General features: G+C 37.7%; 1 protein-coding gene across 9 annotated transcripts in view; it reads left to right on the top strand.

Moving 5' to 3' along the window:
- The first annotated feature begins 1,164 nt into the window (after window positions 1-1,164).
- Window positions 1,165-23,882, top strand: part of LOC122200466 (phosphatidylinositol 3,4,5-trisphosphate 3-phosphatase TPTE2-like) — a 165,449-nt gene continuing 142,731 nt past the window's right edge. For 6 of the 9 annotated variants that reach the window (XR_006193979.1, XM_042906550.1, XM_042906476.1 and 3 more), the window contains exons 1-5: window positions 1,165-1,229; window positions 1,721-1,809; window positions 2,635-2,730; window positions 6,151-6,189; window positions 7,056-7,109. Coding sequence is in view for 8 of the 9 variants with exons in the window: in XM_042906550.1 (XP_042762484.1) it covers window positions 2,672-2,730; window positions 6,151-6,189; window positions 7,056-7,109 (152 nt within the window). In the remaining variant the exon portion in view is untranslated. Of the gene's footprint in view, window positions 1,230-1,312; window positions 1,352-1,400; window positions 1,513-1,720; window positions 1,810-2,634; window positions 2,731-6,150; window positions 6,190-7,055; window positions 7,110-23,882 lie in introns of those variants that run through there. The other 3 variants (XM_042906275.1, XM_042906205.1, XM_042906344.1) reach the window with 3 other exon arrangements.

Here is a 23,882-nt window from a genome sequence, read left to right as displayed (position 1 = left end):
AAAATACTAAGACATGAAAAGAAACAAGGACTGTGACCTTCAGAAGAGTTTTTGTCTCTTTTCCATCCTCCTATGTGAGACAGGAAGGCTAGAAGGGGCTAAGGTTGTCTTCTTGCCCTTTCCTTAGATCAGACAAGGCTCTGGTATTTTCTCTTTAGGCTGGGTCTTTCTCACAGAGAACAGAATGCTCTGGGCATATTTCAAACTGGTCTGGCCTTGAGGTCATCGATGTGACATTGAAGTCAGTGACCATGTTTTATTCATTTTTGTATCTTGCAAACTACTTATAGAAATATTAAATAAATACAACCTTAATCTCATTTCAATGACTTCTGTGACTATTTATTCAGCATCAGAACATGTACCAACACAAACTGTCAAACAGATCTTTCTTAATTATTTTTGTGGTAATTTTTATATTATAATTTTCATATAGAAAATTCTAATGTTTCATCTAGCTTTTTAAAAAAATTTTAATGTTTATTTTTGAGAGACAGAGAGCAAGTGGGGGAGGGCAGAGAGAGAGAGACAGAGACAGAGAGAGACACAGAATCTGAAGCAGGCTCCAGGCTCTGAGCTGTCAGCACAGAGCATGATGCGGGGCTCGAACTCACGAACCATGAGATCATGACCTGAGCCAAAGTCGGCTGTTTAACCGACTGAGCCACCCAGGCTCTCCTCATCTAGAGTTTTAAAACTTTCTATATTTGTTTTTGTTTTTTGGCATTTGTTTCCACCTTCTCAGATTTACTCTACCAGGAAAATGGGTGTATTTTAAATTCACAAATAATATTTGATTGTTTCTTCTCAATCCCATGAAATGATAGTTTGTGGAAATAATTTTTGTCCTGGGTCCTGTGTCAACCTTGCATATTTTAGTCAAATTTTATATTAGAAAACATTTAGCTCTTTGATCATTCTTTTTCTTGCAAAATAAAAAGTATAAGGTGAGACAATCTTCTCTGAGATTATTATCCTGGGATCTTTGATCTTGGTACCCCCATCTTTAAGGAGAACAGCATCTGTTTTTAAGACCCTATAGCCTAGAACCAAGTTCACTGTATTCCCCACCGTACTACTACAATCTCAGAACTACCTGGAATCAGTGTGGAACCAAGTTCATTGTATTCCCCACTCTTCTACACTCTCAGGACCACCTGGAATCTGTTGTTTGGGGTTGCCATGGACACGGAGTTCTTATTCCAGTACTAGCTTGTTACCAGCACCAGGTAAAGACCTAAGGGTGGGAGGGTGTCTCTGGACAAAGGCATCCCATCCTCTGCCTTCTATGTTGGCTAATGTTGTCCTTCATCCTCAAAGACAGAAGAATGTCTTAGAGGGAGGGCTGAAGGTGGGGGGAAAGGGGCAGGTGGGGGTCTTTGTGGCCATAGATGGCAAGTTTTGCCTTGTGCTCAGCAGTGGGCGATTAATAAATGTTCACTTCTTCCCAGTGACCTTCCAGAAAGAACCTCCTCATCCCCAGGGAACCAGAGATGGAGGGGATGTGAGATGGTGATGTGTGGGCAGGGATGGGGGTGTTCTAGGCCAATATAGGACCAAAAAGCAGTAACCTTGTTGCTGGCCAGGAATTGGGACAAGATTTGACTTAACGGGCTTGGTTTGGGGAAATTAAAAATTTTTTTAAAGAAAAAAAGTTAAAGGCAGTATCCAGGAAAGAATACTGATAATAGGATCTTGAGTAATATTTGCTTCCACTTAGGAGAAGTTGTATTCAAGTCCCAAGATCTGAGTCCTTCTGTGCTCCACCTCCCTTCTGCTGTGGCCCCTTGAAAGCAGCCCTACCTGTAGGTAAGCAGATCTGAGGTTTGCAGGGACAGAGGATCCTTAGACACGTGGCTCTGTCTTGGTCCACATTGGTTTTCCTGGCCACCTCTGGAAAAGAACTTTGGGATCCCTACTCCCACTGTCCATGAGGTGATACCTCTTGAAGATACAGCATTTACAGGTGGCTTGCTCTCAAGCCCAAAACTCAAAATAAAAATTTATGCCCCAATTGATTTATTTATGAAAAAAGTACTTTTCAGTTTTCATTTTTTTGCTCTTTGCCAAGAATTTAGGGCCTTGTGGCACATTTCAGTCTGCCTATTTGGTAACTTGGCAATGTAATTGGCAATGTCTTATTCTCCAGTGACTTCCAGTTCCCTTGCATGCCACAAATCTGCTATGTGAAATGTTGAAGGACATATCTTTGCTTTACCACTCCTTTGATTTATGCTATGGAATGTTTCAAGATGGAAATATCATAAATCACTATGATGATGTAAATTTGGTTTGAAATTCATTTTATTTCACTTGCTGGGTCCTATGTAGCAAGAGAGCAGTCTTTAAAGTGTTCTGTCTTTGAACTAAACTTAAACTTTATTGAATATTCAAAAAACTTTTTCTTCCATTCCTTGAACTAAAATAAAATACAGAATACATATTTCAGAGGAATGATAAAATTTTACAGTGTTGTAGATCTTATAAGTTGTAGATTCAAGACTTTAGAAAGGCCAATGCATACCTGGTAGGTTCTATGTGTGACTTTCTTCCTAACAGGGCAAGTATCCTATGTATTTTAAAAATCCTGAGAATAAAAGTCATATGTGGTTTTCTTTTTCTTTTTTTTTTCAGATTAATTGTAGATTGTGGTTGTCCACAAGACAATACCATGCAGAGATTAAAGAGGAACCCTTTATATCTCTGGTTCATGCATCAAAGAAATAATAAGTAAGTAATAAGATGCAAATGTTACCAAATTTTAAGCACAATTCAAGGTTAATTGAATAGGGAATATATATACACCTTCTTTCATAATGAGTGTAAACTATACATAAATGAAATTCAGCAAACTCACAACTTAAAGACACTGTTTTATGCTTACAATTTCCTATACTACTACTGCTTAGACAGTATGCCATTAACAATATGCATATGCCAGTTACAGTCACTTTAAGCTTTCCCTCTAGGACAGCTGGATGCCCTTATGGGGGATGCTCTGTCCATGGCTGGTGGGGGATGACCATTTTGAGATGGTCATTGCAAGGGCTTCCATTGTCCCATTTCAATCAATACCTGAAACACTGTAAATTACCACAGGGAAGGTCACAAATTTTTATTAGCAATGAGTGGCTTATAAATCAGTATGGTGGATATTAGAAACATGACTATTCAAGATCTGTGAATTGGTTAAAATAAATAATAATTGTAACTATCTTGAAGGTTGAGGACCAATTGAAATATTTGTGAAGCATGAGGACAATACCTGGCACTTAGTAAATACCATTTAAATGTTTGTTAGATGAAACATCACTTTGTGATATTTTCTTTAATTTTCGGAAATTTATTTAAAAAAAAATATATATATATATTTTGTTATCTAGAGTCCAGGTGTTAGAGATCTGTTTTTATCCTTTATATCAACTGGTTTTTCTTTTGTGGTCTCTTCTGTTTTCTGGGGATTTCTCAACCTCCTCTTCCAACTCTGGATTAACTTGCTTTCGACATGTATCCAAATTACTGTTTATGCCATGAAGTGATTCTTTATTTCAACAATTTGACTTTTACATTTAAGATATCCTCTTGGGTTTTTCAATACGATTTCTTATTCTTATTTCATTTTACTAACATCTTCCCTTGTATCTTTAAGTGTATTTCTCATGTTTACTTAAAAATCTTGTTCATGAGAAAGAATGAAATATGGCCTTTTGTAGCAATGTGGATGGAACTGGAGAGTGTTATGCTAAGTGAAATAAGTCACACAGAGAAAGACAGATATACCATATGTTTTCACTCTTATGTGGATCCTGAGAAACTTAACAGAAGACCATGGGGGAGGGGAAGGAAAAAAAGTTAGAAAGGGAGGGAAAACCATAAAAGACTCTTAACAACTGACAACAATCTGAGGGTTGATGGGGGGTGGGAGGGAGGGGAGGGTGGGTGATGGGTATTGAGGAGGGCACTTGTTGGGATGAGCACTGGGTGTTGTATGGAAACCAACTTGACAATAAATTTCATGTTAAAAGAAAATCTTGTTCAGTATATTCCAATAGTTCTGTTTCAGATGGTATATGTTGTTCAGTTTGTTGTGTCTCTTTTTCATTCGTACTCATCAGGTATCTAACTATTTTGATTTGTGAGCTCATATTCCTTGTGGCCATTGAGCCCTCTGACTGGTAAATTGTATTAGGGAAGGACTGAAGATTTTCTTGGGCAAATCTCAATCTGTGGTTGTCGTCTCAGCAAAATTATTAATAACCTATCCTTTTCACTTTCAAAAGTATCCTGGGTTGGGTGACATTTTATATAGTAACTGTTGTTGAAAGCTAGGACCTAAGGTATGTTTTTCTCAGTAAATTTAACATGAAGGGAGGTGATAGCCTGGGGACAGAGACTCTGTATAATGGTGAAACACTGTAATCCAGGTAATTTCTCTTGTCAAGATATGCTACCTTTAAGGTCTTGGACAAAAGCAGCATCGGAGAAGGCAGACTTCTAGGTTGTTCACCTGGGACTTTTGGAGGTAAAAGGGTGGAAGAGTGAAGGCCCAAGGACTGCTCTTTAGCCCTTCCCTGTTTTCATCAGCTAACCTAATGCCAATGAAAAATTTTTTTTATCTTAGAGTGAGAGAAAGCATGTGAGTGGGGGAGAGGGATGGGGGGAGGGAGAGAGAGAGACAGAGAGAGAGAAAATCTTAAGCAGTTTCCATGCTCAGTGCAGAGCCCAACAAAGGGCTTGATCCCACAAACCTGGGATCATGACCTGAACAAAATCAAGAAATAGATGCTCAACTGACTGAACTACCCAGGTGCCATAATGCTACCCAAATTTTATCCTAACTACATCTGGGTAGTGGCTTCTGGTTTCTACTGAGAATGGCAGTTATTGTCTCCAAGCAACTCAGAGGAAAAGCAAGAAAAGAACTTAAAAATTTCTCTCCCGCTAAGCCCCTCAAGACTGCCTGTATCAGACTTTTTCCTCCGTCTGTCCACCACAGGAGACAGCTCTCAGTCTTCTGGCTTCTCCCAGGGTTTCTGTTATTGTTAGTTTTTTAAATCCATACTTCAGTTTGACTTCTATAGTTTTGGGAGGAAGACTCTCCTATGGATAGGAATCCAAGATTTCCTAGGAAATTATGGAAATTTAGTACTTTGAGAATCTTGAAGTGTTTTTGAAATTTATGATTTTTTTCCATGTTGTTTGTCACATTGGTATTTTTGGTATAACATTTGGTGAAGAGGGCAGGCTGCCTAAAAACCAGTAATGTTTGTGATATGATGAACATACAGCATGATTTTATGACCTGGACAAATGTAAAGTGCATTTTCAATGTGTCTTATTTTACAGATGAGAAAATTAAATTGTAGAGAAATTAAGTTATCCAAGCCAGTGGTTTGGTGGTGAGGAGTCTTGACTTTGGATAATTTAACCAGATACCTTTTCGTAAAATGAATTGAGAGAAAAAGAAACCATTTTGAATACCTGTTTGTTTGTTTGTTTGTTTGTTTTGAGTGAGAGAGAGAGAAAGAGAGAGCATGGGGGAAAGGGGGAGAGAGAGAGAATCCCAAGCAGGCCCTGCACTGTCAGCACAGATCCCAATGCAGGCTCAATCTCATGGACTATGAGATTATGACCTGAGTTGAAATCAGGAGTCACTTAACCAACTAAGCCACCCAGGTGCCCCATTATTTAGGCAATTCTTGACCTACCTACTAGTTTCTTCTCTACCAAATGGTGATCAGGGACTAGTCCTTGAAACTGGAATATTTATTGTTGTGGCATTTTCTTTATCTCTGTATCCTTTCATTAGTTATTATCTGGATCTCCCTCCCCATCCTTTTGCTCAGATCATTCCTATTTCCCAAACGGATTCCAGAATATGTGAATGGTTGACAAAATGGAGAAGAAAGGAGGTTTAATCACAAAAATTATACCTCCCTTAATTCTTTCCTTCTCTTTCCAGTGGGCAGACACACACACAGCCAAGAGGCTATCTCAGAGGCCTCATTGCTGTACCCTGACAATGTTTCTGTCATTTTGTCATGTTTCCTCATGATTTTACTTTTCATGTCATAAAATTCTGTCAGGAAGAAGAAACTGGTTGCTTTCCAGAATGTCTGAATTTATTTTTTGTATGTTTTTACCCTTTAGCAGAATTATGGATTCCTCTGACAACAGTGATGACCATGGGTGAGTTGACTTGACTGATCTGAGTGCCGAAAGGTATTAGCATTGGTGGCAATAAGAGGTTTCCATACGAGACTGTAAGCTTCTGTAAATAACTGTCTTTCTTTTGGGGTCTAAGTCGGGGGGATAAAAGGAAGAACATGTCAGAAGAGGGAGACTTCCTGCTCATAGTTTATGACCCTTAGTAACCAGAAGCCAGAGTTTCTTAGGATACTCTCATAATATATGTGTGTGAGACTCTGCTAGAGTAGACCAGGTAAAGAGAGGATCCTATTATTTGAGTGAGAGGTGGCAGTGGACAGGTAACTGTGGAGCTCTCAGCAGAAAAGGATGGAGCTCATAGACCTTGGTCTGTCCCCTTTCCCTCCAGAGGTTTACAATCATCTAAAGCTGGTGTTTCAGATATAAACCCATCATTATATTTGAGGAAGCCCCTGACTCAAGCTTGCAGTTATTTGAACCAAACTCAGGAACAGAAGAGACTTACATGACACACGAAGAGTAAGGATACAGTGAAGAAACTTGATAATCAGGAAATAAGCTGAAAGGCTGTATACCTACAAAATGAAGCTATATTTTGAGTAAATTCAACCTCAGTGCAGTTTCAGGAGAACTGAATTTAGCAGTAAAGAATTGTACTTGCCTTGATATGTTAGGCTTTTTTGATTTGTTAAGCCAGAGATTTTCATTGGAAATGCCAATTTCCAAATAACTAATTTACAAATAGTTACAGGGAGTCTTCAATTTGTAAGCTGGTTGAATTCTAAAAAACAAACAACAACAACAACAACAACAACAAAGCTAAGTTAAAACAGAAGTTTGGCTATGAAGCCACTGGGGTCTGATCATACACATTTTTAATTCTTTAGAGATGATCTAGATGAATTCATATCAGGAATCTCTAATGAAGCCACCAATGAAAGGTAAGGTATAATATATTGGGGGATGGTGAGAAATTCAGTCTCAGGGGTATCCATGGCAACATAGAATTTTCTGGACAGTGATCTAAAATAAAATCCATTCTAAAAAGTTAGGGCTTTCTGTGAGTTAGGTCATGTTGACTATAAATTTTAGATTCAGATAAATTGATCACCTCACTGCTGCATGTAGGAAGTCTCTAACGATATTTTTTCATTCGTTGGTGTTTAAAGTAAGCTAGACCAACTTTCTAGGCACAATGATGGTGATGAAGACATTGATTTACATCAATTTCAGATGAATTAGGAAAATCAGATTGAAGTCTTGGGGGAGGGGAGCTATTGATGAATCTCTTATTTGGGGGGAGATATGGCTTGTTCTGAGCTAGGAAGAAAATGGAGAACTATGGAAAGGTATCAAAATGTGTGGGAGGGAAAGGCATACAATAATTCATATAGAAAAGTACCATGTTTAAAATTTTTTTTTCTATTTACCACACTTAAATGTTCTAGGTTGAAAATGTGAATATATCTTTTGAAATTTTATCAGTCTTTTAAAATAGAGAAATGAGGGCCACTGGTTAATCTTCAGTTATATTTGTGTCTCATTTTTGCTGGATGTATTATGATTCCCCATTTTGTGGATTTTTATCTATGAGTAATGAGACTAATAGATGTGAACATGTTTTGCAGATTAAATTTTTGCTCATTGGAATTAGTTTTGACTTGTTTCTAAGTAATCTGACTGAGAATACTTGCTATTGCTGTGATCTGAAGGCATTTTTACTGTGTACTCGAGCCAAGGAAAGAAGACATATTTAAAACCACATATGTCTGAACTGCACGAAGAGTCATGGGAGTTTTCTGGCCATGTTATTCAACCATTTAATATTGTGTCAATGTTGAAGAATGAGGAGTGCTGAAGAGGAAATTAACTGGTCACTGTTGGAATTGTTTTACTGTCTAGACAAAGATTACATGGAACATAAAGGGCCAACTAATGACTACAAATACTTGAGATTATCCACAATTTTCCCTCTAAATTCTTTTAATTCCAGTGTAAACATACAGTTACTAGTTTCAGGTATACAATATAGTGATTCAATAATTCTATCATTACTTAATGCCCATCCTGATAAGTGTACTCTTTAATCCCTTTCACCTATTTCACCTGACCCCCTCTTCCTGCCACAGGTAACCATGATTTTATTCTCTATTTAAGGGTTTCTTTTTTGGTTTGTCTCTTTTTTACTTTGTTCACTTGTTTTGCATCTTAAATCCCCCACATGAATGAAATCCTAGGGTATTTATCTTTCTCTGACTATTTCACTTTGCATTATACCCTCTAGATCAATCCATGTTGTTACAAATGACAAGATTTCATCCTTTTACATGGCTGAATAATATTCCAGTGGTGGGAGAAGAAGGGAAGGGGGAGAGAGAAAAGCAGGGCTTGAGCTCTCAAACCCTGAGATCACGACCTGAGTTGAAGTCCGATGCAGTTTTCTGCCCCATTTTTAATTTGATTATTTGTTTGGGCATGTTGAATTGTATACATTATTTACACATTTTGGATATTAACCCCCTATCGGATATATCCTAGATTGCCTTTTTGGTTTGTTGATGGTTTTTTTTGCTGTACAAAAGTTTTTTTAATTTTTATTTTATTTTTTTATTGTAGTGTAATTCCCGTAGTTTATTTTTTTCTTTTGTTTCTCTTGCCTGAGGACACATATTTCGAAAAATGTTGCTATGGCCAATGTCACAGAAATTAGTGTCTGTGTTCTCCTCTAGAACTTTGATGCTTTGATCCCTTGTGAATTTATTTTTGTGAATGGTATAAGAAAGTGGTCCAGTTTCATTCTTTTGCATGTAGCTGTCCAGTTTTCCCATCACCATTTGTTGAAGAGACTGTCTTTTCCCCATTGTATATTCTTTCCCCTTTGTCAAAGATTAATTGACTATATAATTGTGGGTTTATTTTTGGCCTCTCTGTTCTGTTGATCTATGTGTCCATTTTTGTCTGTTGATCTATGTGTCTATATAGTTTTGCAATATAACCTGAAATCTGGAGTTGTGATATCTCAAGTTTTGTTTTTCAGGATTGCTTTGACTATTGGGGGTTATTTGTAGTTCCATACAAATTTTAGGTTTGTTTGTTCTAGTTCTGTGAAAAATGTTATTGATATTTTAATAAAGATTGCATTAAATCTGTAAATTGCTTTGGATAATATAGACATTTTTAAAAGTTTATTAAAAAATATATAGACATTTTTAACAATATGTTTTTCCTCCAAACCATGAGCGTAGAATATCTTTCATTTGTTTGTGTCCTTTTCAATTTGTTTTATCAGTGTTTTATAGTTTTCAGAGTACAGACCTTTCATCTCTTAAGTTTATTCCTAGGTATCTTATGATTTTTGGTGCAATTGTAAACGGGACTATTCTCTTAATTTCTTTCTGCTGCTTCATTAATAGTATATAGATATGAAACAGATTTCTATATATTGATTTGTATCCTGTGACTTTACTGAATTTATAAGTTCTAGTATTTTCTTGTTGGAATCTTCAGGGTTTTCTCTATATAGTATCATGTCATCTGCAAATAGGGTTTTACCTCTTCCTTACCAGTTTGGATGCCGTTTATTTCTTTTTGTTGTCTGATGGGTGTGGGTAGGACTTGCAACACTGTGTTGAATAAAAGTGGTGAGAGTGGACATCCTTGTCTTATTCTTAACCTCAGGGGAAAAAGTCTGTTTTTTACCATTGAGTATGATGTTTGCTGTGGGTTTTCATATATGGCCTTTATGATGTTGAGGTATGTTGCCTCTAAACCTACTTTGTTGAGGGTTTTTAATCATGAACAGATGCTGTACTTTGTCAAATGCTTTTTCTGCACCTATGGAAATGATCATATTGTTGTTATCCTTTCTTTTACTAATGTGATGTTTCACGTTGATTGGTTTGCAAATATTGAACCACCCTTTCATTGTGGGAATAAATCCCACTTGATTGTTGAATGATTTTTTCATGTATTGTTGGATTTGATTTGCTAGTATTTTGTTAAGGATTTTTGCATCTATGTTCATCAGAGATATTGACCTGTGGTTCTCATTTTTTGTGGTGTCTTTATCTGATTTTTGGTATCAGGGTAATGATACTGGCCTCATAGAATGAATTTGGAAGTTTTTCTTTATTTTCAGTTTTTTTGGAATAGTTTGAAAAGAAGGGGTATTCAGTCTGCTTTAACTGGTAGAATTCTCCTGTGAAGCTCTCTGGTCCTGGACTTCGGTTTGTTGGGAGTTTTTTGATTGCTGATTCAATTTCATTGTTGGTAATCAGTCTGTTCAAGTTCTCTATTTTTTCCTGCTTCAGTTTTGGTAGGTTATATGTTTCTAGAAATTTATCCATCTTTTGGGGGTTATCCAGTTTGTCAGCATATAATTTTTCATAATAATCTCTGACAATTGTTTGTGTTTCTATGGTGGTTATTTCTCCTCTTTCATTTGTGATTTTGTTTATTTGCGCTTCCTCTTTTTTTTTCTTTTGATTAGTCTGGCTAGAGGTTTATCAGTTTTGTTGATCTTTTCAAAGAACCAGCTCCTGATTTCATTGATCTGTTCAATTTTTAGTTTCTATATCATTTATTTCCTCTTTTATCTTTATTATTTTCTTCTGGTTTGGGGTTTTATTTGCTCTTTTTTCTCCTAGCTCCTTTAGGTGTAATGTTAAATTGTTTGAGATTTTTCTTGCTTCTTGAGGTAGAACCATATTGCTATAAATATCCCTCTTACAATTGCTTTTGTTGCATCTGAAAATTTTGACTCATTGTATTTTCACTTCCATTGGTCTTCATGTATTTTTTTAATTTGATTTCCTCTTTGACTTCTTGGTTGACCCATTCATTATTTAGTGGCATGTTATTTAACCTCCGTGAATTTGTGCTCTTCCTAATTTTTTTCTTGTGGTTGACTTCTAGTTTCATAGTGTTGTGGTCAGAAAAGATGCATGTCATGACTTCGGTATTTTCTAATTTGTTGACTATTTTGTGGCCTAATATGTGGTTTATCCTGGAGAATGTTTCATGTGCACCTGAAAAGAATATGTATTCTGCTGTTTTAGGATGGGATATTCTGAATATATCTGTTAAATCCATCTGGTACAGTATGTCGTTCAAAGCCACTGTTTCCTCATTAATTTTTTTGATTGGATGATTTGTCCATTGATATAAGTGGGTGTTAAAGTCCCTTACTATTGTTATATTAGTATCAATTGGTTCCTTTATGTTCGCTATTAACTATTTTATATATTTGGATGCTTTCATGTTTGGTACATAAATATTTACAATTGTTATATTTTCTCTTTAGACTGTTCCTGTTATGATTATGTAGTGTCCTTCTTTGTCTCTTGTTACAGTCTGTGTTTTAAAGTCTATTTCTTCCAAGACTGTCTCTTCAACAAATGGTGTTGGGAAAATTCGACAGCATCATGCAAAAGAATGAAAATGGACCACTTTCTTACACCATTCACAAAAAATAAATTCAAAATGGATTAAGGACCTAGATGTGAGACCTGAAACATATAAAAGTCCTAGAAGAGAATACAGGTAGTAACTTAATTAACATTAGCCATAGCAACATTTTTCTAGATATGTCTCCTGAGGCAAGGGAAACAAAAACAAAAATTCACTGTGGGAATACATCAAAATAGAAAGCTTCTGCACAGCAAAGGAAACAATCAACAAAACTAAAAGGCAGCCTATGGAATGGGAGAAGATATTTGCAAATGATATATGTGATAAAGGGTTAGTCTCCAAAATATATAAATAACTGATACAACTCAACACCCAAAAAACAATCCAATTGAAAAATGGTCAGGAGTGCCTGAGTGGCTCAGTATGTTAAGCATCCAACTCTTGATTTTGGCTCAGGTCATGATCTCCTGGTTTGTGAGATTGAGCTCTGTGTTGGGCTCTGTGCTGATGGTGGAGTCTGCTTGGGATTCTCTCTGCCTCTCCCCTGCTTGCTCTTGCCTTTTGTCCCTCTCTCAAAATAAATAAACATTTAAAAAAACAAAAATAAAAAAGGTAGAAGACAGGAATCGTAATTTTCCAAAAAAGACCTATAGATGGCCAGCAGACATATGAAAAGATGCTCAACATTATTCAGCAGGAAAATGCAAATCAGCACCATGATGAGATACCACCTCACACCTATCAGAGTGGCTAAAATCAACAACACAAGAAACAATCAGGTGTTGGTAAGGATGTAGAGAAAGGGGAACCTTCTTGCATGGTAGATGGGAACGCATACTAGTGCAGCCACTCTGGAAAACAGTATGGAGGTTCTGCAAAAGGTATAACTACCATATGATCCAGCAATTGCACTACTAGGTATTTACCCAAAGAATACAAAAATACTAATTGAAAGATACATGCATCCTGATATTTATAGCAACATTATTTATAATAGCCAAGATATGGAAGCAGCCCAACTATCCATAAATTGATGAATGGATAAAGTGTGTGTGTGTGTGTGTGTGTGTGTGTGTGTGTGTGTGTGTGTGGTGTTGGAATATTACTTGGCCATCAAAAAGAATGCAATCTTGCCATTTGTAACAACATGGAAGGAGCTAGAGAGTATTATGCTAAGTGAGATAAGTCAGTTAGAGAAAGATAAATACCATATGATCTCACTCATATATGGAATTTAAGAAACAAAACAAACGAGCAAAGGGGGGAAAAAGAGAAGCAAGCCAAGAAACAGACTCTTCACAGAACAAACTGATGGTTACCAGATGGGAGGTGGGGGTGGGTGGGTTAAATAGGTAGTGGGGATTAAGGAGTGCATTTTTAAACAAAAATTTTTTGTTTATTTTTTTTGAGAGACAGAGCATAAGCAGGGTAGGGGCAGAGAGAGAGGGAGACACAGACGCTGAAGCAGGCTCCAGGCTCTGAGCTGTCAGCACAGATGCCGGTGTGGGGCTCAAACTCATGAATCTTGAGATCATGACCTGAGCCAGAGTCGGCCACTTAACCAACAGAGCCACCCAGACATCCCAGGGTGCAATCGTTTTGATGAACAGCAGGTGATGTATGGGCTGAATCACTATATTGGACTCCTGAGTCTAGTATTATACTGCACGTTAACTAACGAATTTAAATAAAAACTTATATAGGAAAAAATACTTTTTTTAAGTATTGCTACCCCTTTCTTTTGACATCCATTTACATGATAAATGTTTCTCCCCACTCACATTCAATCTGCAGATGTCTTTAGGTCTGAAATGGTGTCTGACAGGCAGATGGGTCTTGTTTTAATCTACTCTGTCACCCTATCTCTTTTGGAGTGTTTGGCCATTTACTTTCCAAGTAATTATTGATATGTATTTATTGCCATTTTCTTACTTGTTTTGTGGTTGTTTTTGTGATTTTTTTTAAAAAAAATCTTTTCTTCCCCTGCTCTCTTTCCTGCTTTTGTGTCTTTCTTTAGTGATATACTCAGAATACTTTCTCTTTATTCTTTGCATAGCTATAACTGGTTTTTAAATGTTTTAATTTTTTAACTTATTTAAATTCAAGTTAGTTAACATAGTGCAATATTGGTTTCAGGAGTAGAATTTAGTGATTCATCACTTCCATATAACACCCAGTGTTCATCCCAACAAGTGCCCTCCTTAATGCCCATCACCCATTTAGCCCATCCTCCCACCTACCTCCCCTCTAGCAACCCTCAGTTTGTTCTCTGTATTTAAGAGTCTCTTATGGTTGGTTTACCTCTGTTTTTATCTTCTTTTTCCTTCCCTTCCCCTATGTTCATCTGTTTTGTTTCTTAAATTCCACATATGAGTGAAATCATGATACTTGTGTTCTCTCTGACTTATTTCACTTAGCATAATACACTCTAGTTCCAACCACATTGTTGCAAATGGCAAGACTGCATTCTATTTGATCACTGAGTAGTATTCCATTATATACACACGCACACCATGTCTTCTTTATCCATTCATCAGTTGATGGACATTTGGGCTCTTTCCATAATTTGGCTGTTGTTGATAGTGCTGCTATAAACATGGGGATGCACATGCCCCTTGGAATCAGCATTTGTATGTGTGTTTATCATTAGGTTTCTATATATCCTCTTCTGCAATATTGTAATCTATTTTAAGTTGATGGTTGCTCAAGTTTGAACCCATTCTTTATTCCTCCCCTAGCCCCCCACCATTTTAGGAATATGGTGTCATATTTTACATTCTATTTTGTGAATCCCTCGCCTGGTTTTTACAGATATGCTCATATTTACTGCTTTTGTGTTTCCTACTTTTTATACTTTCACTTACAGTCTTTCCTTTGCTTTCAAAGTGTCTCCTTTAATATTTCTTGTAGAGGTCCTTTAGTTTTTGTCTGAGAAACTCTTTATCTGTTCTTCTATCCTGAATGATAGCCTTGCTGGATAAAGAATTCTTGGCTGCACATTTTTCCCTTTCAGGACTTTGAATATATCATGCCAATCTCTTCTGGTCTGCAAAGTTTCTGCTAAAAAATCAGCTGATAGCCTTATGGAATTTTCCTTGTATGTAACTGTCTTCTTTTGCTGTGTTTAAAATTCTCTCTTTATCACTACTTTTTGCCATGAAATGACTATGTGTCTTGGTGTGTACCTCCTTGGGTTGATTTTGTTGGGGGCTCTCTGTGTCGTCTTTATCTGGATTTCTGTTTCCTTCCCCAGGTTAGGGAAGTATTCAGCTATTTACTCAAATTTTCTCCCTCTTTCTTTTTCCTTCTGGGATCCCTATAATGTGGATGTTGTTATGCTTGATGGTGTTTCTGGGTTCTCTTAATATATTCTCGTTTTTTATTATTGTTTTTTTTTTTTTCCTCTCTCATGTTCAGCTTGACTATTTTCTATTACTTTGTCCTCCAGGTTGCTGATGGATTCTTCTCCTTCCTCTACTCTATTTATTCCCTCTAGGGTATTTTTAATATCAGTTGAGTTCTTTAACCCTGATTGGTTCTGTTTTATGTTTTCTATCCCTTTATTGAGGGTCTCACTGAGGTCTTTCACTCCTTTCTCAAGTCCAGTGAATATCTTCATGACCATGACTTTAAATTCTCTATCAGGCATGTTACTTATCTCTTTTTCATTTATCTCTCTGGCTGTGATTTTGTCTTCTTCTTTGTTTGGGGACCTATTCCTTTGTCTCCTCATTTTGTCTGTCTGTGTCTGTTTCTATGTGCTTGGCAATTGAGCTGTGTCCCCTGCTCTTGAAAGTAGTGGCCCTATGAAGAGGTCCTTTAGTGCCCTGAAATGCAATGTCCCCTTTTCATCAGAATCTGTTGTTTCAGGGGTGCCTCCTAGGTGTGTTGTGTATACTCTACTATTGTGACTTCAGTCCAGATGTCTGCAGTGACTCTTTGCCTTTTGCGGGCAGGGTTTGTTGCCTATGTTCTTAGTGGGCCAGTCTGGGGCCACCTTAGGCTTGAGTTCAGTCAGACCAGGCATTTGCCAGAGATGCAGTAGCACCAAGTTGCAGGATGCTCTCCCAGTGTTATTCCCTGAGCTGCTTTCTTGGGGGGGCAGAGCTTGAAGTCAGACCAGATGTCTGCCTGCAGCCTAACGCTGTGACTGCAGTCTGACGGTATGTGTGTTTGGTTTTCTTCCCCTTTCTCCAGGGCAGTAGTTGCTTTGGGAAGGTGCTGGCCCCTGCTGGGGCTGCTTTCTCACTCTCCCATCCTCTTTGGATGGACGCCTGCCCAGGGCATGTTGGATGAAGTGTGTCTGCAGGAAAATATAGGGACGTGTTATATAGTGCCAGCAAGGTATGTGGTTTTCACCTGTGGTAGGGGAACTTCTGGAAAACTCTTGGTGAGGCTAGGGTGGAGGGGGCAGGTCCACAAGAGTGTGGTGTAGAGTGCACAGCTGGGTATAGAGTGTTTGCACTGTGCTGGTTTCTGCAGCTGTCCATATAGCTAGGTTGGGGAGTAGGGGATGATACGGTACCTGCCAATTCTTTTGTTCTCCTAAAGATCCCCACCCCCTCCAACACAAGCTCTGATATTAGCAAACAAATGTCCTTCCTGTATTCCTTAGGTGTTTTTCAAACTGCTGCTTCTATGCTGTACCTCAGTCAGGCTGTTTGTTACACTGTCTCTTTAAGGGTGAGGACTCAGGTTCCTATAGCCTTCCACCTCTCTCAGAGCTAAGCCTGCTGGTTTTTAAAGTTTCAGGTGTTAAGCCCCACTGATTATAAAAATTCAAAAGTTAGTCTCTTCTGGTTTTCAAAGCCAAATGTTATGGGGATTGATCTTCCCAGTGCAGGTCCCCCATGCCTTGGGTGCCTGGTATGAGGTCTGCTCCTCTCCCTTCGTGACCATGATGTCCTTCCCTCCTAGGGACAGTCTTGTAGGTCACTTTGACTTCCAACCACGTTTCTGCCCTTTTCTATATGGCCTCTTCTCTCCATTTAGCTGTGAAGAGTTTGTTCTTCCAGTCTTCAGGTTGTTTTCTGGGTTATGTATACTGATGTGGGTGTTATTTAGGTTTATCTGTGAGACATGGTGAGCCTAGAATCCCCCTACTCCACCATCTTCCTTGGAAATCCATGATTTTTCATTTTCGTGACTTCTTTCATCATGGGTCTTCAATGGAGAGTTTACTCTGCCACTTAAGGGTCCTGGAGTATGTCACATGAATTTTATGGACTGGGGTAGTGACAGAAATGAGCATTTATTGAATATATACTCTATGTCAGGCAGTTTGCCTAGCCAGCTCTATTTATTTAGATATTTGATATGTCCCTGGAACAAAGTCTCTTGCTAGGTAGTATCTATAAACCTGTTCTCCTTATGCAGAAACTGGATTTCTAAGAAAATATTAGTAAGTATTCTAGACCAATTTTTAATATAGCCAAAATTGTACTTAATGAAAATATTTAGGAAAATGATGCCAAAAATAAAAGTATAGCTCATCACATAGTGATACACTGGTACATACTTTAAATAAATCAAGGAAGGAAGGAAGCCAGTAACCACAGCACACAGTGGGATTACAAGAACACAGGAAGTATTCTGGTGTATTGTAAGAGGTACAGAGCTAAACTGATGCAACTGTGTCTGATTGAAACCGGTAGGGATGTGGAATTCAGTTTGAATTTTTCTTCATCTAGTTTCCCATGGGCAGAATCTCAGTCTTGGGAATCTCTCCTTAGTTGGCCTAGTTGCTCCCTCCCTTAGGGACATCTGAATAGTTTGGCCAACAAGAAGCCTACAGATGACCTGGTCTCAGTTCAGATTCCTCATTATAGGACCCTGGGTGGTACGTAGGTCTCCGTATCATGGTTAGTTTCCGTCTGTTTCCTTAATCACCAAATTATCCATTTTCTCCAAAACGTATTTCCAGAAAATAACTTGGCATTCCTTTTTTTTGATGATATGAGAATAGGCAGTGGATGTGTTACATGTCTACATATTAGCTACACTTATTCTGCAATGGGATTGAAAATTCGGATAGATTGAGCAAGGCAAGCATTTTCTGCTTCTCACCCAACTCCAAATAAAATAGATTTGGGGGTGGTTTTCTTTGTGTTTTTTTAATATTACAAAAGTTTACTATATAGGGAAAGGAGGTATCTGCAGTACTCCCTGTGAGAAACACTGATGATTTCGACTTAAGGGATGGTCTTGGATTTGTAATAAGAGCTGGTATCGATGCTTGGAAAGTCCCTAAACCTCTTCAAACTTGTTTCTTCATCTGTAAACTGGTGGTAATACTATTGGAGGTTTCTATCTAACTGAGATTTGTATAATAAAAAATTAACGGTAAAAGTGGAAAAAATGTTGGTGAGAGTGCTTCGAGAACTCTGAAGCACCGTAATTAAGTTTTATGCTAATATTCAAAAAGTGGGGGGTAAGGATAAATAGGAGAAGCACACAGGATTTTGAGGGCAGTGAAAATACTCTGTATGATATTATAATGATGGATCCATGTCATTATACATTTGTCCATACCTATAGGATGTACAGCCTCAAAAGTGAACCAGAAATTATGGACATTGATTATAATATGTCGGTGGATAACAAATGTACTATTCTGGTGGACGATGTTGCTAATAGAGTAGGCAATGCACATGTGGGGATGGGGCATATGGGAAATCTCTGTATCATCCTCTTAATTTTGCTGTTAAGATAAACATGTTTTAAAAGTAAGTCTTTAAAAACTAACAAAACACAACTATCTCCTAATGTGGGTGCCACCTGCATCCTGAACTGGGATCACAGGGGTTGTTTCTTCTTTGCTCTGGCAGATCTGGAGCCATGAAGCACTCAGAAAACTGTCGAATGAATGTGCTATAAAGCGCTACAACTTTGTATTTTAAAATTGCCAGGCAACATTATCTTCTAAGATCCCTCTGAAAGGAGAACCAGGCAATACCCTACCTATCAGAAGCTACTTTTTGCCTGTTTTAGATAAGTGCAATGGTGCTCTTAAAAATAAAACAACCAAAAGAACACAAGTTCATTATAGCAAAATCAGAAAATATAAGCAATAAGCCCATCCACAGATAGTCATTCTTAATCTGATACATACCCTTCTAGTTTTTTAGGTATATGCATTTTTTGTTTCTAGGTACTAAATCACACATTCTTTTAAAATATTTTTAACATTTTATTTATTTTTGAGAGTGGGGGGGGTGGAGGAGTAGAGGGAATGGAGATACAGGCTCCAGGCTCTGAGCTGTCAGCACAGAGCCCAACACAGGGCTCAAACCCACCAGCAGTGAGATTATGACCTGAGCCCAATTCGGACTCTCACCTGAGTCACCCAGGTGCCCCAATCACACATTTTTAAAAAAATAACTTTATTACTTAATGACATATCATGAATATATTTCCTAGTTAATGAAACTACATATGCATTTAAAACCTTTTTCCACCTTTATGAAGGTATAATTGACAAAAATATAAGATATTTAAAATGTACAAAATGATGATCTGCTATACATTGTGAAAGGATTATTCCTAGCCATCACCTCACATATTTACTTTATGTGTGAGATCATTTAACTTCTACTGTTAGCAAATTTTGATTATACAATATAGTGTTATCAACTATAGTCACCAATTATACATTAGGTCCTCACACCCTAATTCATCTTGCTTGCAAACGTGATGGGTGTGCACAAAGAGACAATGAATCTGTGAACATTAACTCATGGGCAGGAGGGAAAGGGGGTTTTGAAGAGAGACGGTGTTAGGGGTTTGGGTCAATATAAACCAAAATCCTGGCCCCGCCAGGCAGTTGGATGATAACTGCAAACAGGAGGCTCCAGGTTTGTTTATTTTAGCCAGCCCAGGGGATAAGACAGAGAACAGGCTGCCTCAGGGTTAACAAGGCACCTTTCTTTTGCTAATTAGCTCTCTCTGGGCAGCTGTCTATAGCCCTATTTACCTGTTTCCCTAATTTGGTCCTTCCTTCCAGTGAAAGCAGCTTTCTGCTACAGTACTAAATTGCCAGACATTCTTGCCCTGAATACCTAATACCTTTGCACAGGGGCCTTTGCCCCTCCCTGTCTATCCTGGGGGACTTGGCCCTGCCCCCTCCATACTTATTTACCTGATCTTGTTTACTCAAACTTGGGTGTGAGCATCCTATGTCTTTGTAATTCTTTTTGCCTCGTTACTCCGGGTTCATCCATGTCATTACAAATGGTGAAAATTCCTTTAAGGTTGAGTAGTGCCCCATTTTTATTTATGTATATACCACATTTTCTTTGTCCATTGTGTATCAGTGAAGAGTTAAGCTTTCATATCTTGGCTATTTTGAATAATGTTTCAATGAACATGGAAGTACGTATAATTGTGTGAGATAATAATTTCATTTCCTTTGGAGGTATATCCAGAAGTGAGATTACTGGATCATATTGTAGTTTTATTTTTATTTTTTTGAGGAACCCCCATACTGCTTTCCATAGTGGTTGTACCAGTTTACATTCCACCAACAGTACAAAGGTTTCTTCTTCTCTGTATCCTCACCAGCATTTGTTATCTCTAGTCTTCTTGATAAACAGGTATGATGTGATCTCATTGTGGTTTTGATTTGCATTTCCTTTATGATGATTAATTATGTTGAACACCTTTTTATGTACCTGTTGTCCATTTGTAGGTCTTTGAATAAATGTTTATTTCAGTCTTTTGCCTATTTAAAAATTTTTTTTAATATTTATTTTTGAGAGAAAGACAGAATGTGAGCGGGGGAGGGGCAGAGGGAGAGGGAGACACAGAATCTGAAGCAGGCTCCAGGCACAGAGCCTGACGCGGGGCTCGAACCCATGAACTACAAGATCATGACCTGAGCCGAAGTCAGATGCTTAACCGACTGAGCCACCCAGGCACCCCTTGCCTATTTTTTAATTAGGTTATTTGGGTTTTTCCTATTGAGTTGAATGAGTCCCTTGAATATTTTGGACATAAACCTTTTATGTGTTATGTGGTTTACAAGTATTTTCTTCTATTGCATGGGTTGCATTTTCATTTTCTTGATGGTTTTCTTTGCTGCACAGAAGTTTTTTAGTTTGATGTAGTTCCACTTGTTTGGTTTTGCTTTTGTTGTCTTTGTTTTTAGTGTCATCTAAAAACTTACTGCCAGGACCAATGTCAAGGTGCTTACTTCCTATGTTTTCTTCTAGGAGTTTTATGGTTTCAGGTATTCAAGTCTTTATTTTGAGTTGAGTTATGTGTATAGCATAAGATAGGGGGTCCAGTTTCATTCATTTACATGTGGCTATAGTTTTCTCAACACAAGTTTTTGTGGCTCCTTTCCTGAAATTTGACTATATATAAAAAGTTTATCTTTGGGCTCTCTATTCTGTTCCATTGATCTATGTGTTTTTTATGCCAACACCATACTGTTTTGATTACCCTAGCTTTGTAAAATTGTTTGAAATCAGGAATGACTTCTTCAACTTTGTTCTTTTCCCCTCAAGATTGTTTTGGCTGTTTGGAGTCTTTAGTTCTGTGCAAATTTTTGGATCTTTTTTTCTATTTCTGTGAAAAATGCTGTCAGAATTTTGACAGGTTGAATTGAATCTATAGATTGCTTTGAGTAGTGTAGACTTTTTAACAGTGTTAATCATTCCAATCCATGGACATGGGATATCTTTTTTTTTAATAAAAATTTTTTAATATATATAATTTATTGTCAAGTTAGCTAACAGTGTATACCGTGTGCTCTTGGTTTGGGGGTATATTCCCATGATTCATCACTTACATACAATGCCCAGTGCTCATCCCAACAAGTGCACTCCTCAATGCCCATCACCCATTCCCTCCCCGCCACCATCAACCTTCAGTTTGTTCTCTGTATTTAAAAGTCTCCTATGGTTTGTCTCCCTCTCTGTTTGAAACTATTTTTTCCCCTTTCTTTCCCCCGTGGTCTTCTGTTAAGTTTCTCAAGTTCCACTTATGAGTGAAAAGATATGATATCTGTCTTTCTCTGACTGACTTATTTCATTTAGCATAACACCCTCCAGTTCCATCTATGTTGCTACAAGTGACAGGATTTCATTCTTTCTCATTGCTAAGTAGTATTTCATTGTATATATAAACCATATCTTCTTTATCCATTCATCAGCTGATAGACATTTGGGCTTTTTCCATAAATTGGCTATTGTTGAAAGCACTGCTATAAACATGGGGGTACATGTATGCCTGTGAATCAGCACTCCTGTATCCTTTGGATAAGTTCTTGTAGAGTTATTGCTGGGTCATAAGGTAGTTCTATTTTTAATTTTTTGAAGAACCTCCACACTGCTTTCCAGAGTGGCTGCACCAGTTTGCATTCCCACCAAAAGTGCAAGAAGGTTCCCATTTTCTTCACATCCTTGCCAACATCTGTTATTTCCTGAATTGTTAATTTTAGCCACTCTTACTGGTGTGAGGTGGTATCTCAGTGTGGTTTTGATTTGTATTTCCCTGATGATGACTGGTGTTGAACATCTTTTCATGTGTCTGTTGGCCATCTGGTGATCTTATTTGGAAAAGTGTCTATTCATATCTTCTGCCCATTTCTTCACTGGGTTGTTTGCTTTTTGGGTGTTGAGTTTGGTAAGTTTGTTATAGATTTTGGATACTAACTTTTATCTGATATGTCATTTACAAATATCTGTTCCCATTCTGTTGGTTGCCTTTTAGTTTTGTTGATTGTTTCCTTTGCAGTGCAGAAGATTTTTATCTTGATGAGGTCCCAATAGTTTATTTTTGCTTTTATTTCCCTTGCCTTTAGAGACGTGTTGAGCAAGAAATTATTGTGGCTGAGGTCAAAGAGGTTGTTGCCTGTTTTCTCTTCTAAGTTTTTGATGGCTTCGTCTCACATTTAGGTCTTGCATCCATTTTGAGTTATTTTTGTGTGTGGTGTAAGAAAGCAGTCTAGTTTCATTCTTCTGCATGTTGCTATCCAGTTCTCCCGGCATGATTTGCTAAAGAGACTCTTTTTGGGGCGCCTGGGTGGCTCAGTTGGCTGAGCATCCAACTTTAGCTCAGGTCACGATCTCACAGTCTGTGAGTTCAAGCCCTGCATCGGGCTCTGTGCTGACAGCTCAGAGCCTGGAGCCTGCTTCGGATTCTGTGTCTACCTCTCTCTCTGCCCCTCCCCCGCTCATGCTCTGTCTCTCTCTGTTTCTCAAAAATGAATAAACATTAAAAAAAAAAACACTTCTTCTTTCCATTGTATACTCTTCCCTGCTTTGTCAAAGATTAGTTGGTCATACATTTGTGGGTCCAATTCTGGGTTCTCTATTCTATTCCATTGGCCGGTGTCTGTTCTTGTGCCAGTACTATACTGTCCTGATGAGCCTTGAAGAGAGGCTAAAGTCCAGGACTGTGATGCCTCCCACTTTGGTTTTCTTTTTCAACATAACTTTGGCTATTCAGGGTCTTTTGTGGTTCCCTATAAATTTTAGGATTGTTTGTTCTAGCTTTGAGAAGAAAGCCAATGCAATTTTGATTGGGATTGCATTGAATATGTAGATTGCTTTGGGTAGCATTGACATTTTAACAGTATTTGTTCTTCCAATCCATGAGCATGGAATTTGTTTCCATTTCTTTGTGTCTTCTTCAATTTCCTTCATAAGTTTTCTATAGTTTTCAGCATGTAGATCCTTTACATCTTTGGTTAGGTTTATTCCTAGGTATTTTATGGTTCTTGGTGTGATTGTAAATATGATTAATTTCTTGATTTCTCTTTCTGTTGTTTTATTATTGGTATATAGAAATGCAACTGATTTCTGTACATTGACTTTGTATCCTGTGACTTTGCTGAATTCATATGTATCAGTTCTAGTAGCTTTTTGGTGGAGTCTTTTGATTTTCCATCTAGAGTATTATGTCATCTGTGAAAAGTGAAAGTTGACTTCTTCTTTGCCAATTGGAATGCCTTTTATTTCATTTGTTGTCTGATTGCTGATGCTAGGACTTCCAACACTACGTTAAACAACAGTGGTGAGAGTGGACATCCCAGCTGTATTCCTGATCTCAGACAGAAAGCTCTCAGTTTTTCCCCATTGAGGATGATATTAGCTGTGGGCTTTTCATATATGGCTTTTATGATGTCGAGGTATGTTCCTTCTATCCAAACTTTCTTGAGGGTCTTTGTTAAGAAAGGATACTATATTTTGTCAAATACTTTCTCTGTATCTATTGACAGGATCATATGGTTCTTACCCTTTCTTCCATTCATGTGATGTATCACATTGATTGATTTGCGAATATTGAACCAGCCCTGCAGC

This window comes from Panthera leo, chromosome A1 (assembly GCF_018350215.1).
Source record: "Panthera leo isolate Ple1 chromosome A1, P.leo_Ple1_pat1.1, whole genome shotgun sequence".
NCBI classification, from domain to species: Eukaryota; Metazoa; Chordata; class Mammalia; order Carnivora; family Felidae; genus Panthera; species Panthera leo.
Note: the sequence above shows the minus strand (reverse complement) of the source record. Positions and strands in the feature narration are given on the sequence as shown.